General features: G+C 38.7%; 1 protein-coding gene across 1 annotated transcript in view; it reads left to right on the forward strand.

Moving 5' to 3' along the window:
* The window catches only part of LOC129764528 (uncharacterized), a 43566-nt gene extending 26685 nt beyond the window's left edge, over positions 1 to 16881 (forward strand). Inside the window, exons 2-5 of the mRNA XM_055763703.1 lie at positions 15145 to 15630; positions 15688 to 15923; positions 15981 to 16103; positions 16173 to 16881. Of these exons, the coding sequence (XP_055619678.1) occupies positions 15145 to 15630; positions 15688 to 15923; positions 15981 to 16103; positions 16173 to 16335 (1008 nt within the window). The 3' untranslated portion in view covers positions 16336 to 16881. The remainder of the gene's footprint in view (positions 1 to 15144; positions 15631 to 15687; positions 15924 to 15980; positions 16104 to 16172) is intronic.
* The last annotated feature ends 480 nt before the right edge of the window (positions 16882 to 17361 follow it).

Genomic DNA, 17361 nt, shown 5'->3' on the forward strand with positions numbered 1-17361 from the left:
TGTAGCTATGGGAAACTAGTCAACAGTGTTTCAGGCAAGTGGTCTTCAAAAACTGTCCGGGAATGCATTTTCCGAGCGAACACCGGAACACCAATTTCATAATATGACATGTGTCGCTTTTGTAATGCTGGGAGCGAAACCTCCGTACATTTGCTCTGCAATTGTGAAACTCTAACAAAACATATTAATAAGACCACTATAGAGCCCATGAAGTTTTGGTTTTCTTTCTCCAGGCAAGTTATTCCTGATTGACAAATATATCGCCATAGCTATGAACCTACTCCTTTCTCAATAAGCAGTAGACTAGCTTGAAACGCATTAGTAAAATATGGGGCATACGACAATAGTTCAAAACAATGGACGCAGTGGGAAACAGGGAATTGTTCTCAAAGTACTGTGCAAGGTAATCCTCAATCGGATATAGAAGAAGAACAGTATTCTCCTGAGACACTTCGGTAACAGGGGACGAGTTTCCAGTTAGTCATCGTATTTCTACGTTGCGCAAACTTTTGAATCCTATCAGAACCATCTACCTGGTGAGAAAGATTCAGGTCGCCTAAAACACGACAACCCATGAAGCGCCCTGTGATGCAAGAGAGTTCCGAATAAAATAGTTTACCTTGTATCAGCACATTATGATACTTTTGCGTTCAGAATTTGCACAATGGAGTCTTGTCTGCCCCTAATATAGGTTGTCGATACTGATACTCCCACCGCGTTAAATTGTGGACTACCTTGGGAGCTTATTAGAATGGAGCATCTCAAGAACATTTACTTTCGCTAACGACATTGAGCTTGAGCTTGGATAGACTGTACACTTCGTAGTTGTTCTTCGTGATTGACCTGAACCAGCGAAACTGCACAAAGAACACACCGAATGACGCTTGGGAGTAGCAAATCATTTTTATCCGAGTTTCGGTGAATCGGGCTTTAAATAGTCAATAACAACGCGGGCCACGTCCTTACAGTCACCAGGGGAAGGGAAGGAATGTTAGTATCTATTGTCGCCTCTATTGCGGTTTTCCCTAGCGATTATCATGGATGGAATAATTGTTAGCGAACTCTCAACTATTCGGGGAAAAGAGATCATTCATCTCGGTTGTCAAATTTCAACATATTTTTTCAATCACCACGACTAATGTTATTTTTGGGCAACCTGAGAAGGTCACCGAGAAACTTTCAACTTTCTTCGAGTCGACGATATATTTTTCAACCAGAAAAGATCACCGAGCAAACTCCTATAAATTACTCGAACCAACAATATATACTCGCATCACATTTTAATACATTTTTAATCGCAATGGTAGTGAGAAGGTCACCGATAAAACTCTTTCAAAATCTCTCGAACCGACGATACATTGTGTTATCCATCGCGCGTATTACAGGGCAGCCGAGAGAAATTCTTTATTTCCGAAACCACGAGAACGTGTATAGCAAATAAACCAGCGATATGTTTGTGATCTGTTATAGCTTGCACAATTTCCTCAACTAATTATATATTTTATCTCAGAACGGCCGATTCAAACTTAAGATTTAGAATCTGGAAACAAAAATGTGAAATGTAACATTCATATCTGAATTTAATTATACATTTTAAAATTCGAAACCGCTACTCATCACCAGAGTTCGAATCCAAAAGTTGCAAGTATCATAATACCCTATTCCGTATGCATAATCCATCCCTGAAGTACCATATGAAAATTCACGCTAACAGTCCAGTTACTTTCGCTGAAACATTATCCTATCACTCTCAGACGTGCATAGCCAGGTCGACGACTTAGTAGAACGTTTCTCTGCGACTTTAGACGTCAAAAGTTCTAATCGCCAATACGGTCACGCCTTCCAATCGAAGCTTCAGATCTTCGTCAATTGAGATCCTACGCATGATCGGAACTGAAATCTGTAAATTGGCATTGTACTGGTATCCGCAAGGACATCGCAGCAGAGGACAATTACGAGGATTCTGGCGCTGGATCCTCAACAATAAGATCAGTGAAATCATAGGTGAAGGCGAGAGCTGCGAATCGCCCAAGATGGGAACTCCTGACGACGGCAGTATGCTTCTTGAGTGAGGACGACCGTACAAACAGTAGATGCAGATAAGAAACAGTTGAAGAGCTTCACGAGCAGTTTTATCTGCATGGCACGAGATACTAGTTTGAATATGCCGCAGCTTATCGTGGTGTTTTCAAGCAAGCCAAATAGGTTATTTGAACTGATTGAGAACAAACGAGAACCGACATATTAGAAACTTGTTATAATTCAAGCGAAATTGATGTGTATTTTCTAAGTGAGTCATACAATTCTATCTGGTTCTATAGTTATGAAACACTAGCGTTTTTGTTTTTCGAATGTTTCGCGCCCAAAATAATAAAGATTAAAATAACTAGCCTTATGAATGAAGACAGTTTTTATACTCTACCCTATACACATAATTTCAACCGAACTCTTACATATCTCTGAACACTTAAAAAATGTAGTGAATCTAACGTTATGAAACTTAGTGTATAAGCCTTCATGTTCTAACAGTAGAATATTATTATGTATATTGTGTTGTTACAATTATCTATTGCTCAAATTATCATGGTTCGTATATCAATTATGAAATTATTTCAAATCTTCGTTCCTTAAAAAAAACTCTTCCCTTTCCTGTATTACAAATTCTATATCATTAATATCGGCCAACAATTTTATTCAAGCCTAACAACTCATACATGGCGGGGAACTTGCAACAAGAATGTCCAACTAGCGACGTGGCGCACATTCATTGATTTCGTTATCATATAGATAAAATGATATGAAAAAATGAGCCAAACAAGCAATACCTTTTTGCGTAAATGTAGATAATTAAGATCGCCGCAAACACCAGCGGCGGCACTCTGTGGAAAAAGTGCACTTATTAGTGCTCTCAAACAATCGATTCATTTTGTTTCGAGCCAATATTATCTAGAACAACAGTTCAAGTAAATAAGAGCAGGACGCCCTTCGAGTGTCGTTTCAATGAGATATGTCTTGAATATAGTGATACGATGAGCCTGGACGTAATGAAAAAAACTCTCTACCGATATTTTATGAGCACAATAATGTCAATTTTCAAATACTGTGGTAAACGTAGAAAGCGACCACAATCAATCAATTTAAATGTGGCTATGAAATGAAAAACCTGTCGCTTGATTGAAAATCAACATGTAATACACATGTAAATATAAGAGGTTTGATTGAAAACTACCGAAAATGTTTTTAACTGTCTATTTATCCATCAATTCTCAGAAATAGTATATTCAAACCAGCGTTTTTTCCACTCTTGTAATTGCTTCTGGAATTTGAGGGTTGTTATATTCTTCATTTAGATAATTAAAATCACGGGTAACACCGTAAAGAACTAAAAATGAGGTGCAAACCCGAAAAAAGATGTTTCAACATAAAAACTATATTTTTTCGATACAGAAATCATCAAACTTTCTATTTGTATGGTCGTGTACACCAGAGGTCGGATAATGTGAAAGCCATGATCAAAACAAAAGAGCATGATCTTACCACTCACTGACCAATTTTGGAGTGACCTATAGAATTAGTGTGGAATTCGCTTCCGGGATAATCGAGGTATTACTGTAGATGTATTACGAAGAATCGTTTGTTTTTATCAGAAAGCCTTCTTTATTTTATTTTGACTAAATATATTTTTTCAATGAGTATATGAACGGCAAGATCTATGTTAACTCAAAGACCTTTGATCGTCTGTCTAAGAACGAGTCATAGGATATCGATAAGGTTTTGAACAAACATATATAAACTAAAAAAAAAATGTTTAAAAAATTAGATTAACAGAAATTTTTGAATAACATAATTTTTTAAACTTGGCTTTCTTCGCGAGATGATCTCTCTTTCCATGATTTCAATATTATACGCTTGGACCGTGATGACAGATACGGAGGGGTGCTATTGGGGATCAATAAGTGCCACTCATTTTTTCGAATTGACCTTCCACCTATTGGAGGGATTGAAGCTGTTGCTTGTCATGCAAACATCAGAGGAAAAGACCTCTGTATTGTCAGCTTGTATTGGCCTCCGAGAGCTGCGGTTAGCCGCAAGCAACTTGTTGACATGTGCTCACTTCTTCCTGAGCCTCGATTGATCTTGGGAGACTTCAACTCTCACGGAACTGCCTGGGGGGAACAGTACGACGACTATCGTTCATCGTTGATATATGACCTTTGTAACAGCTTCAATATGACCGTTTTGAATACTGGGGAAACAACACGTGTTCCTAAACCTCCTGCTAACCCAAGTGCTCTTGACCTCTCGCTTTGCTCGAATTCACTATCGTTAGATTGCAAGTGGAATGTAATCCAGGACCCCAACGGTAGTGATCACTTGCCAATCAAAATTTCCATCACCATTGGGTCGAATTCTTCTGAATCTATAAACATGGCATATGACCTCACAAGACACATTGACTGGAAAAAGTATGCGGACGCGATTGCTCTAGCCATCAATTCCAGAGATGGTAACCAATTAAATATTACCTTCACATTGGAAAATTATACTTTTTCTTGAAATAAGTCATATTTGTAATTGAAAAAAAAATTCAACCTGTATATAATCGAGCCCAAAATTGTATAGGGTCTTTCAGATTAAACGCTCACGGAAAAAAATCGAATAGCTCCTTATAAAAAATTCATAAAAATATAAAAAATTATAAAAAAGCTTTAATGAAACTTTATCCTCTTATGGTAAGAATTTCAACATTACTCGTCGTTAGCTTTATTTTCGTTTTTTATAAATAAAAATCGGTTCACTTTTGTAGAAGTTATTAAAATTTGTTGCGTGAACGTTTAATCTGAAAGACCCTGTATATAACCGAATCATATATAATCGAGTCAGTATATAATCGAGTCCAATCTTTACCATCATTAGCTCTGAGAAAGCATGAGGGAGGGATGTAATATTGTTCAGGTTTTTTATGCGGTACCTGCGTAAAAAACGCGTTTGTCAAACAGTTCATGAGCACCTTAACATAAAACGGTCCTATTTTACATGATTCAATTTTGTTTGGATTTTACTTGAAAAATCCAAACAAAAAATTCTACCTACTTAAAACTAATAACTGATACTTAAACTATTTACATATTGAAAGGCACGAATAATGCCACGATCCGAGAATGAGCACCTCACTCCATACTCTTGACAATTTTGATAAACCTAATTTCTAGGGTATCCCAACTTCCGCAGCGCCAAGACGGTGCACAATGGTCCAGCAGGTGCATTTAAGTGGAAATTAGCATTTAGAGCTCGACAGTTATCCTCTAGACAAAAACTGGCTTAGACAAAGTTGTTACATATGATAGAGCGCTCATTTTTATGTTATCAAAAATAGCGTGACCAAAATTGTCGATGAAATAAAAAATCTAACTTTCTTATCTTTATAGATAGAGGTAAACATAGTTCGACAATGTTGTAGTTCCAGCGCTTTTTATCTAAGTTGCATTTGGGAAACCATGAAAAAACGGGGCTTTTTACTCTAACTTTTATATTTAAAAATCTACATCAAAATTGTTTTCGTACGACTTTTAGAGCTTATTAATTCCAACATTTTGCGATGCAGAATTTGTCAATATCACAATCCTGCTCAAAGTTATTGGTGGGTTTTCATCCAAAAAACTCATGATTTCAATTATAATTTACTCAAACACAAAAATAACATAGTTTTGAAAATCACATATTACAAAGAGTGAAATTTGTTCTTTAAAATTCCGTCAACAAACATTTTTTATGTTTGCCCCAGAAAGAATGACAAACAAATGAAAAGAGCGTGTTTTTTGGGAGGAAATATCAATAACTTCGACTAAAGTTGAGATATTGACAAGTTCTGCGTCGCAAAATGTATGTATTAGTAAGTTCTAAAAGTTCTTTCCAGGCAAAAAACAGTTTTTTTTTCATGGTGACCCTAACGCAACTTAGAAAAAAGGCGCTATATCGGTTATTTCAAAAGATAGAAAAAAAACTTTGTTCTTCAAATATGTCTCAAATAACTGGGGCTACAATATTGTCGAATTATCTATAAATATAAGAAAGTTGTATTTTTTATTTCATCGACAATTTTGGTCACCCTATGTTTTATAACATAAAAATGAGCGCTCTATCATATGTAACAACTTTGTCGAGGACAGTTTTGGTTTAGAGAATAACTGTCGAGTTCTAAATGCTAATTTCCACTTAAATGCATCTCATTCGTGGAATCCGAACAAATGAAGCGTTCAAGTTGGCCCCAACACGAGCGGCCCTTAATGTGTTAAGAGGCTTTAAGCATTGTATTTCATTCAATGAATCTGGTTCTTGTTCTGTTCTTGTTTTTGAAGGGACTTTAACCCAAAGGTCAGTCGTCCCTTGAATCTGGTTTGCGAATGACTCCTATTTTTATATGATCAGCCGTTGCGATGTACGTGAGAGGGGGTGGAGCTAGCGATGGAAACATTCGGCTATTCTTTTGTGTTGGTGTAATTTTTTTGTGCAGCGCGTGCTATTACGGGAGAAAGAATTTAATGATGTGTGTAACTCAATTGAGTTGGTGGATGGTGGACCTCCCTTTACAGAATCCAAACTGCTCCTCAAGGAAGATATCATTATCATCCCCAAAAAAAAAGTATTCGGCTATGGATTGATCTTCCGAACAGTTTGGAGAGGGCAAGCTCATAAGCTGTAATTAAATGATTTCCCCAGTTTCAGCGCATGGACAATTCCTACAAAAATTGGCCTCTTGAGCATCCCGAATCTCTCACTCGTTGGACCATCCTCAGAGATTAACGTAGAAGGAACGTAGAACTAACAATGACATTCAATTCAGAATAATCGAACCTTCTCATTCAGTGAGGTACGATGGCGGTTCGAATAAGTTTAATCGTGTTCCATGCCAGTGGGTCGAAAATGGGTACCAAAACAGGTGTTGGAGTGCATTGCCCTAATTAAAGTTTCTGTAGCTATGGGAAACTAGTCAACAGTGTTTCAGGCAAGTGGTCTTCAAAAACTGTCCGGGAATGCATTTTCCGAGCGAACACCGGAACACCAATTTCATAATATGACATGTGTCGCTTTTGTAATGCTGGGAGCGAAACCTCCGTACATTTGCTCTGCAATTGTGAAACTCTAACAAAACATATTAATAAGACCACTATAGAGCCCATGAAGTTTTGGTTTTCTTTCTCCAGGCAAGTTATTCCTGATTGACAAATATATCGCCATAGCTATGAACCTACTCCTTTCTCAATAAGCAGTAGACTAGCTTGAAACGCATTAGTAAAATATGGGGCATACGACAATAGTTCAAAACAATGGACGCAGTGGGAAACAGGGAATTGTTCTCAAAGTACTGTGCAAGGTAATCCTCAATCGGATATAGAAGAAGAACAGTATTCTCCTGAGACACTTCGGTAACAGGGGACGAGTTTCCAGTTAGTCATCGTATTTCTACGTTGCGCAAACTTTTGAATCCTATCAGAACCATCTACCTGGTGAGAAAGATTCAGGTCGCCTAAAACACGACAACCCATGAAGCGCCCTGTGATGCAAGAGAGTTCCGAATAAAATAGTTTACCTTGTATCAGCACATTATGATACTTTTGCGTTCAGAATTTGCACAATGGAGTCTTGTCTGCCCCTAATATAGGTTGTCGATACTGATACTCCCACCGCGTTAAATTGTGGACTACCTTGGGAGCTTATTAGAATGGAGCATCTCAAGAACATTTACTTTCGCTAACGACATTGAGCTTGAGCTTGGATAGACTGTACACTTCGTAGTTGTTCTTCGTGATTGACCTGAACCAGCGAAACTGCACAAAGAACACACCGAATGACGCTTGGGAGTAGCAAATCATTTTTATCCGAGTTTCGGTGAATCGGGCTTTAAATAGTCAATAACAACGCGGGCCACGTCCTTACAGTCACCAGGGGAAGGGAAGGAATGTTAGTATCTATTGTCGCCTCTATTGCGGTTTTCCCTAGCGATTATCATGGATGGAATAATTGTTAGCGAACTCTCAACTATTCGGGGAAAAGAGATCATTCATCTCGGTTGTCAAATTTCAACATATTTTTTCAATCACCACGACTAATGTTATTTTTGGGCAACCTGAGAAGGTCACCGAGAAACTTTCAACTTTCTTCGAGTCGACGATATATTTTTCAACCAGAAAAGATCACCGAGCAAACTCCTATAAATTACTCGAACCAACAATATATACTCGCATCACATTTTAATACATTTTTAATCGCAATGGTAGTGAGAAGGTCACCGATAAAACTCTTTCAAAATCTCTCGAACCGACGATACATTGTGTTATCCATCGCGCGTATTACAGGGCAGCCGAGAGAAATTCTTTATTTCCGAAACCACGAGAACGTGTATAGCAAATAAACCAGCGATATGTTTGTGATCTGTTATAGCTTGCACAATTTCCTCAACTAATTATATATTTTATCTCAGAACGGCCGATTCAAACTTAAGATTTAGAATCTGGAAACAAAAATGTGAAATGTAACATTCATATCTGAATTTAATTATACATTTTAAAATTCGAAACCGCTACTCATCACCAGAGTTCGAATCCAAAAGTTGCAAGTATCATAATACCCTATTCCGTATGCATAATCCATCCCTGAAGTACCATATGAAAATTCACGCTAACAGTCCAGTTACTTTCGCTGAAACATTATCCTATCACTCTCAGACGTGCATAGCCAGGTCGACGACTTAGTAGAACGTTTCTCTGCGACTTTAGACGTCAAAAGTTCTAATCGCCAATACGGTCACGCCTTCCAATCGAAGCTTCAGATCTTCGTCAATTGAGATCCTACGCATGATCGGAACTGAAATCTGTAAATTGGCATTGTACTGGTATCCGCAAGGACATCGCAGCAGAGGACAATTACGAGGATTCTGGCGCTGGATCCTCAACAATAAGATCAGTGAAATCATAGGTGAAGGCGAGAGCTGCGAATCGCCCAAGATGGGAACTCCTGACGACGGCAGTATGCTTCTTGAGTGAGGACGACCGTACAAACAGTAGATGCAGATAAGAAACAGTTGAAGAGCTTCACGAGCAGTTTTATCTGCATGGCACGAGATACTAGTTTGAATATGCCGCAGCTTATCGTGGTGTTTTCAAGCAAGCCAAATAGGTTATTTGAACTGATTGAGAACAAACGAGAACCGACATATTAGAAACTTGTTATAATTCAAGCGAAATTGATGTGTATTTTCTAAGTGAGTCATACAATTCTATCTGGTTCTATAGTTATGAAACACTAGCGTTTTTGTTTTTCGAATGTTTCGCGCCCAAAATAATAAAGATTAAAATAACTAGCCTTATGAATGAAGACAGTTTTTATACTCTACCCTATACACATAATTTCAACCGAACTCTTACATATCTCTGAACACTTAAAAAATGTAGTGAATCTAACGTTATGAAACTTAGTGTATAAGCCTTCATGTTCTAACAGTAGAATATTATTATGTATATTGTGTTGTTACAATTATCTATTGCTCAAATTATCATGGTTCGTATATCAATTATGAAATTATTTCAAATCTTCGTTCCTTAAAAAAAACTCTTCCCTTTCCTGTATTACAAATTCTATATCATTAATATCGGCCAACAATTTTATTCAAGCCTAACAACTCATACATGGCGGGGAACTTGCAACAAGAATGTCCAACTAGCGACGTGGCGCACATTCATTGATTTCGTTATCATATAGATAAAATGATATGAAAAAATGAGCCAAACAAGCAATACCTTTTTGCGTAAATGTAGATAATTAAGATCGCCGCAAACACCAGCGGCGGCACTCTGTGGAAAAAGTGCACTTATTAGTGCTCTCAAACAATCGATTCATTTTGTTTCGAGCCAATATTATCTAGAACAACAGTTCAAGTAAATAAGAGCAGGACGCCCTTCGAGTGTCGTTTCAATGAGATATGTCTTGAATATAGTGATACGATGAGCCTGGACGTAATGAAAAAAACTCTCTACCGATATTTTATGAGCACAATAATGTCAATTTTCAAATACTGTGGTAAACGTAGAAAGCGACCACAATCAATCAATTTAAATGTGGCTATGAAATGAAAAACCTGTCGCTTGATTGAAAATCAACATGTAATACACATGTAAATATAAGAGGTTTGATTGAAAACTACCGAAAATGTTTTTAACTGTCTATTTATCCATCAATTCTCAGAAATAGTATATTCAAACCAGCGTTTTTTCCACTCTTGTAATTGCTTCTGGAATTTGAGGGTTGTTATATTCTTCATTTAGATAATTAAAATCACGGGTAACACCGTAAAGAACTAAAAATGAGGTGCAAACCCGAAAAAAGATGTTTCAACATAAAAACTATATTTTTTCGATACAGAAATCATCAAACTTTCTATTTGTATGGTCGTGTACACCAGAGGTCGGATAATGTGAAAGCCATGATCAAAACAAAAGAGCATGATCTTACCACTCACTGACCAATTTTGGAGTGACCTATAGAATTAGTGTGGAATTCGCTTCCGGGATAATCGAGGTATTACTGTAGATGTATTACGAAGAATCGTTTGTTTTTATCAGAAAGCCTTCTTTATTTTATTTTGACTAAATATATTTTTTCAATGAGTATATGAACGGCAAGATCTATGTTAACTCAAAGACCTTTGATCGTCTGTCTAAGAACGAGTCATAGGATATCGATAAGGTTTTGAACAAACATATATAAACTAAAAAAAAAATGTTTAAAAAATTAGATTAACAGAAATTTTTGAATAACATAATTTTTTAAACTTGGCTTTCTTCGCGAGATGATCTCTCTTTCCATGATTTCAATATTATACGCTTGGACCGTGATGACAGATACGGAGGGGTGCTATTGGGGATCAATAAGTGCCACTCATTTTTTCGAATTGACCTTCCACCTATTGGAGGGATTGAAGCTGTTGCTTGTCATGCAAACATCAGAGGAAAAGACCTCTGTATTGTCAGCTTGTATTGGCCTCCGAGAGCTGCGGTTAGCCGCAAGCAACTTGTTGACATGTGCTCACTTCTTCCTGAGCCTCGATTGATCTTGGGAGACTTCAACTCTCACGGAACTGCCTGGGGGGAACAGTACGACGACTATCGTTCATCGTTGATATATGACCTTTGTAACAGCTTCAATATGACCGTTTTGAATACTGGGGAAACAACACGTGTTCCTAAACCTCCTGCTAACCCAAGTGCTCTTGACCTCTCGCTTTGCTCGAATTCACTATCGTTAGATTGCAAGTGGAATGTAATCCAGGACCCCAACGGTAGTGATCACTTGCCAATCAAAATTTCCATCACCATTGGGTCGAATTCTTCTGAATCTATAAACATGGCATATGACCTCACAAGACACATTGACTGGAAAAAGTATGCGGACGCGATTGCTCTAGCCATCAATTCCAGAGATGGTTTACCTCCATTGGAGGAGTATAACTTCCTTTCTCGTTTGATCTATGACAGCGCAGTTCGCGCTCAAACGAAACCCATTCCAGGTTCCACCATTTCCCGAAGGCCTCCCAATCTATGGTGGGATAGCCAATGTTCCAAGCTTTATATAGAAAAATCGAATGCATTTAAAGCTTTTCGGAAACGTGGAACTCCTGAAAATTTTCAAACGTATTTAGCCCTTGAGAATCAGTTCAAAAATTTGATCAAAGGGAAAAAACGTGCTTATTGGCGAAATTTCGTGGGAGGTTTGTCACGAGAAACGTCAATGAAAAAATTATGGAAAGTGGCTCGAAACATGAGAAATCGCTCTTCAACGAATGAAAGCGAAGAATATTCACATCGATGGATTTTTAATTTTGCACGAAAGGTTTGTCCCGATTCCGCTCCCGTGCAAAAAATTGTTCGAAATATACCACAAGATAGGTGCGATCTTGATTATGAGTTTTCGATGGTAGAATTCTCTCTTGCTCTCCTTTCATGTAACAATTCTGCTCCGGGATCGGATCGAATTAAGTTCAACTTGTTGAAAAACCTCCCTGATGTGGCGAAACATCGCTTGTTCAATTTATTCAATCGGTTTCTGGAACATAATATTGTTCCAGATGATTGGAGACAAGAACGAGTTTTAGCTATTCAAAAACCCGGAAAACCCGCGTCCGACTTCAATTCGTACCGCCCAATAGCAATGCTGTCTTGTATACGGAAGTTGTTGGAGAAAATGATCTTGTTTCGCCTTGATCGTTGGGTTGAAACGAATGGCCTACTCTCAGATACACAATATGGGTTCCGCAGGGGCAAGGGGACGAATGATTGTCTTGCGTTGCTTTCTTCAGACATTCAAATGGCTTACGCCGAAAAAAAACAAATGGCTTCAGTATTCTTGGACATAAAGGGGGCCTTTGATTCAGTTTCAATAGAGGTCCTGTCAGACAAATTACACTCTCGGGGTCTGCCGCCTCTATTGAATAATATGTTATATAACTTGCTTTGTGAGAAACATTTGAATTTTTCTCACGGGGATTCGACAGTAAGTCGGGTCTCCTACATGGGACTCCCCCAGGGCTCATGTTTAAGCCCCCTTTTGTACAACTTCTATGTAAGCGACATCGACAATTGCCTTACACAAAATTGCAGCCTAAGACAACTTGCAGATGATGGAGTGGTGTCTGTCGTAGGATCAAACGAATCCGACCTGCAAGGACCCTTACAAGATACTTTGAACAATTTTTCAACCTGGGCCATTGGGCTAGGGATCGAATTCTCCACGGAGAAAACAGAGATGGTGGTTTTTTCTAGGAAGCATAGACCAGCAAAACCAAAGCTTCAACTTTTGGGTAAACCGATCACTCATGCTATGTCTTTCAAGTATCTTGGGGTCTGGTTCGACTCCAAATGTACTTGGGGGGCCCATATTAGGTATCTGAGTAAAAAATGTCAACAAAGAATAAACTTTCTCCGTACAATTACCGGCACCTGGTGGGGAGCCCACCCCGAAGATCTTATAATGTTGTATCGAACAACTATTCTCTCAGTGATGGAGTATGGCAGTTTCTGTTTTCAATCAGCTGCCAAAACACACCTCATTAAACTCGAGCGAATTCAGTATCTTTGTCTCCGTATTGCGTTGGGATGTATGCCCTCAACGCATACCATGAGCCTCGAGGTTTTGGCAGGCGTACTCCCACTAAAAGATCGCTTCAATTTATTATCTCTTCGGTTCCTCATCCGGTGTAAGGTTATGAACCCATTGTTGATCGGAAATTTTGAGCAGCTGATCGAGCTAAATTTTCATTCTGGATTCATGAGCTCATATCATGAATTCGTCTCCATGCAGGTTGATCCTTCTTCGTATATTCCCAACCGTGTTTGTTTTCCTGACTACATCAATTCCTCTGTGCATTTTGATCTGTCCATGAAGCAGGATATCCATGGAATTCCAGATTATCATCGATCGGGGATCGTTCCTACGATTTTCGAAGCAAAGTATGGGCGTGTCAATTGTGATAATATGTACTTTACTGATGGGTCCTCTATGAATGAGTCCACAGGATTTGGAGTGTTCAACAATTTTTTTAGCACCTCACACAGTCTTCAGAATCCTTGCTCAGTGTATATTGCTGAATTGGCAGCAATACACTGGGCGCTGGACAGCGTCGCCTCACGACCTGTTGAACACTATTACATTGTAACGGATAGTCTGAGCTCTGTCGAAGCTATCCGTTCAGTGAGGCCGGAAAAGCATTCACCGTACTTCCTTGAGAGAATACGAGAAATTTTGAGTGCTTTATCCAGACGCTGTTATGTCATTACCTTTGTCTGGGTCCCTTCACATTGCTCAATTCCGGGTAATGAGAGGGCTGACTCATTAGCAAAGGTAGGTGCAATTGAAGGCGAAATTTATCAGCGTCAAATCACCTTCAATGAATTTTATTCTTTAGTTCGTAAAAATACCATCGTTAACTGGCAACGCAAATGGAACGAAGATGAATTGGGCCGGTGGCTCCACTCAATTATCCCTAAGGTTAGCCTCAATCCGTGGTTCAAAAGTCTGAACTTGAGTCGGGACTTTATTCGCACCTTCTCCCGACTCATGTCCAATCACTGTTCGTTAGACGCGCTGCTTTTTCGTTTTAATCTTGCCGACAGCAATCTCTGCGGTTGTGGCCATGGTTACCACGACATCGAACACGTTGTTTGGTCGTGCGAGTTGTATCTTGTCGCCAGATCGAATTTAGAAAACTCCCTTCGGGCTGGAGGAAAGCAGTCCAATGTGCCGGTGAGAGATGTGTTGGCTCGGTTAGACCTTGATTACATGTCCCAAATATATGTTTTCCTTAAAGCTATCGATCTTCGAGTGTGATTGTTCATACATCCTTTTCCCCTCCTTTTCGTCCTTCGCGAGCTATCGGTTCCCTTCCTACTAACATTAGAATAAGTTAAATTGTAAACACATATTAAATGTAAGGATAGTTTTAAGAATTGAGTGTGAAGTGTCAGTGTGAATGAGAATGTGAATGTGAATGTGAATGTGAATGTGAGTGCGAGTGTATACACACATCTCCTTACATCCCATCCTTTTCCTAATGAAAATGTGTCACCCTTCTAAACTCGAGTGGACCGCGAGTAATCGGTTTCCTATTTCATTAACCATAGAATTAAGGAAACAACATGTTGATATATGCTAGTTGAAATATAGTTAAGAGTTTGGCTCCATTAAACTTATGTAACTGAGCCTGTAAAAAATAATCGGATTAATAAAAAAAAAAAACATAATTTTTTGTCTTTCATATTTGGTTTGTGAAAAATCAAAGTCACAGCCGAAATTCTCATTACATTTCCAAGATGGATAAATACCTATAGGAGAACTTCAAGGCCAGCCCTTATAACATTCTGGCGGAGAACCCAACTAACTTTCTTACGAAAATGTCTTTTATGTGTTCATTTATTATAACCGAATAGAATAGCGGCTTAAGTTACGAAGTGACTCTTATAAATTAGAGTCTACTTCTACTAATTTTTGTACATATTCGAAGCCATGAAATGAGTCGAGCAAAATTACACAAAACGAGCGCTGATTTATACTCTACCTATTCTTGAATTACCTACTTTTTTTTTTAAATTACAGACCGATGATCCCCTCAAACGAATACAGGAAGAAATCAACGAAGTGGTGAGACGTGAACAAGAGCTACGACAGGGTCATCGATTAAACGACTCAAATGACGATTGCCACTCATCGGTAAACTCGGATGATTCGGGACTTTCACTATCTCTGAGCCCGGTCCACTCTCCTTCAGTGTCCAATTTGAAACATAAAATTGAAGCGAGCACCAGGAAATTTACTGAAGCAAATGATCACGATATTCGTACTACCGGAGATCGTCAAACAGTTTCATCGCAGTCGAATGTATTGATTCGTGCACGTTCAACGCCACAATTATGCCAAGTTCCAATGAATCGTCGCTTCAACGTTCATCCGAACCAACGTGGTATGATGCAGAAATTTATTGAGACTCGAGGTCGACTCAACAAGTTGCCTACGACACTCAATGGTAATATGAGCACCAACTGTACCAACGAAAACCACATGGTTATAAATGAGCAATACAAAGTGAGTAGCACATAGCTTTACACGTTGCACAAGGTAATATCTTCCTTCTCTTTACAGTCTCCCATCGAGTTGAACCGTCCGAATTTCATGCTGTCACCTACCGCTGTTTCTGCACAACCTATCATTGAGCGAGACTCTAATGGTAAACCTATCCGAAGAGGTTACGTACCAGTAGAAGAGAAAATTCAGAAGGAACTTCGTGACCTGAAGAATAGAGAAGGTGAACTGAAGCGTCTGCGTAAACAAAGCAGAGTTTTATCACAGTCTGACTTGCTTGAACTGAATTACGAAAGGTTGGGTTATTTTTATAAAACAGTTGAACAGTATATATCATCTATCTTTTATTTCAGCGACTCAGGAGAGTTTCTGTCAGACGATGATTGCAGCGTTTATCCAGTATCCCGCAAACTGCGACCTACGAAATCCATCGGTGAGCTATGTGAAGCCTTGACGAATTCTAGTCTATCTCCCAGGTATAACGAAAATCAAACTTCTTGCTTCTATCTCTGAAATATGATAGAAATATGTTTGTAATCCTATAGGGAAACACCATCGCCGCAAATGGAAAGTCGTCATCGTTCTGGTGGACTACGCCCTGCAGTATCCCTGGCGCAATTGTGTGATGTTGACCCAGAGGAAGCTCCATCGTCGCACAAACTTATAGCGAAGTGGGAGAATCTTATCCAACAGAAATTGCAACGATAAGCTGCTGGCAGCTCTTTTTCCATTAGAACTGGGAGAAAAGAAATCGAGAATTTGTCGGTCGAAGAATAGGTTGTATGCGTTGCACATGTATCGGAACCTAGAGGCGAATGAACTGCAAAGTTTAAATCCTCCTAAAAACAAAGATAGAAAGAATGTATCGGAATAAGGTTAATCAGAAGTGTACAGTCAATGCCAAAATCTATCCTATATGATGAGAGATACATGTTTGCTGATTGTATCATGTTGAGAATGCTTTATTTTTTAATCTTGCCGTTCGAATAAGTCTGTTCTTGCAACGTTTGATTCAATTCGAAGAAAAACTGTATAATCTTTTAGAAATTATTTATCTCGGTAAGAATTATGAACTAAAATATGAAACTATACCAACTACACATTAAGGAAAATGTTAAACATTTTCAAACCTGTTTGTCACATTATACTACACCCAGAACGTACTTAATTATTTTCCCCCCAGTCTCTTGATTTAAAATAATCTTATAATTATAATAATTGTAATAGTTAAAAAATAAACGTATTTGATCCTGATTCCTTAGTAACTATTGATTGATGAAATTTATCAGCATCACTAGATTCAGTCTTCAAAATGCAACTCGGTGGTGATGCGCAACAAGATTTATGTACCCAGTTGAGTGAGCACGTACGTGACGTCCAAATTGAACCCCTATTGAACTGACAGAAGCCAACATGTCGAGTTCGCCCACCTGGGTGACGTCTTTAGAGAACCCCTATTGAACTGACAGTAGCCAACATATCGAGTATCCCACTGACATTTTCCCTTTGTTTTCACATGAATTGGGTATCCCACTGACAGTTTTTTGCTAACGATCCTAGCACCAATCATAGCACCCGGCTGAGTTCGCCACTGACATTTCCCCTTTGTTTTCTCTCTGAATTGGGTTCCCCACTGACAGTTCTGCTTGAGAGATGTTAGCCTCAATCATAGCACCCGGCTGCAGTTGAGCTCCCACTCTTTGTGTACACTTGCACTCTGGCGAATGAGCACGT

The sequence above is a fragment of the Toxorhynchites rutilus genome, chromosome 2 (genome assembly GCF_029784135.1).
Source record: "Toxorhynchites rutilus septentrionalis strain SRP chromosome 2, ASM2978413v1, whole genome shotgun sequence".
Classification (NCBI taxonomy): domain Eukaryota; kingdom Metazoa; phylum Arthropoda; class Insecta; order Diptera; family Culicidae; genus Toxorhynchites; species Toxorhynchites rutilus.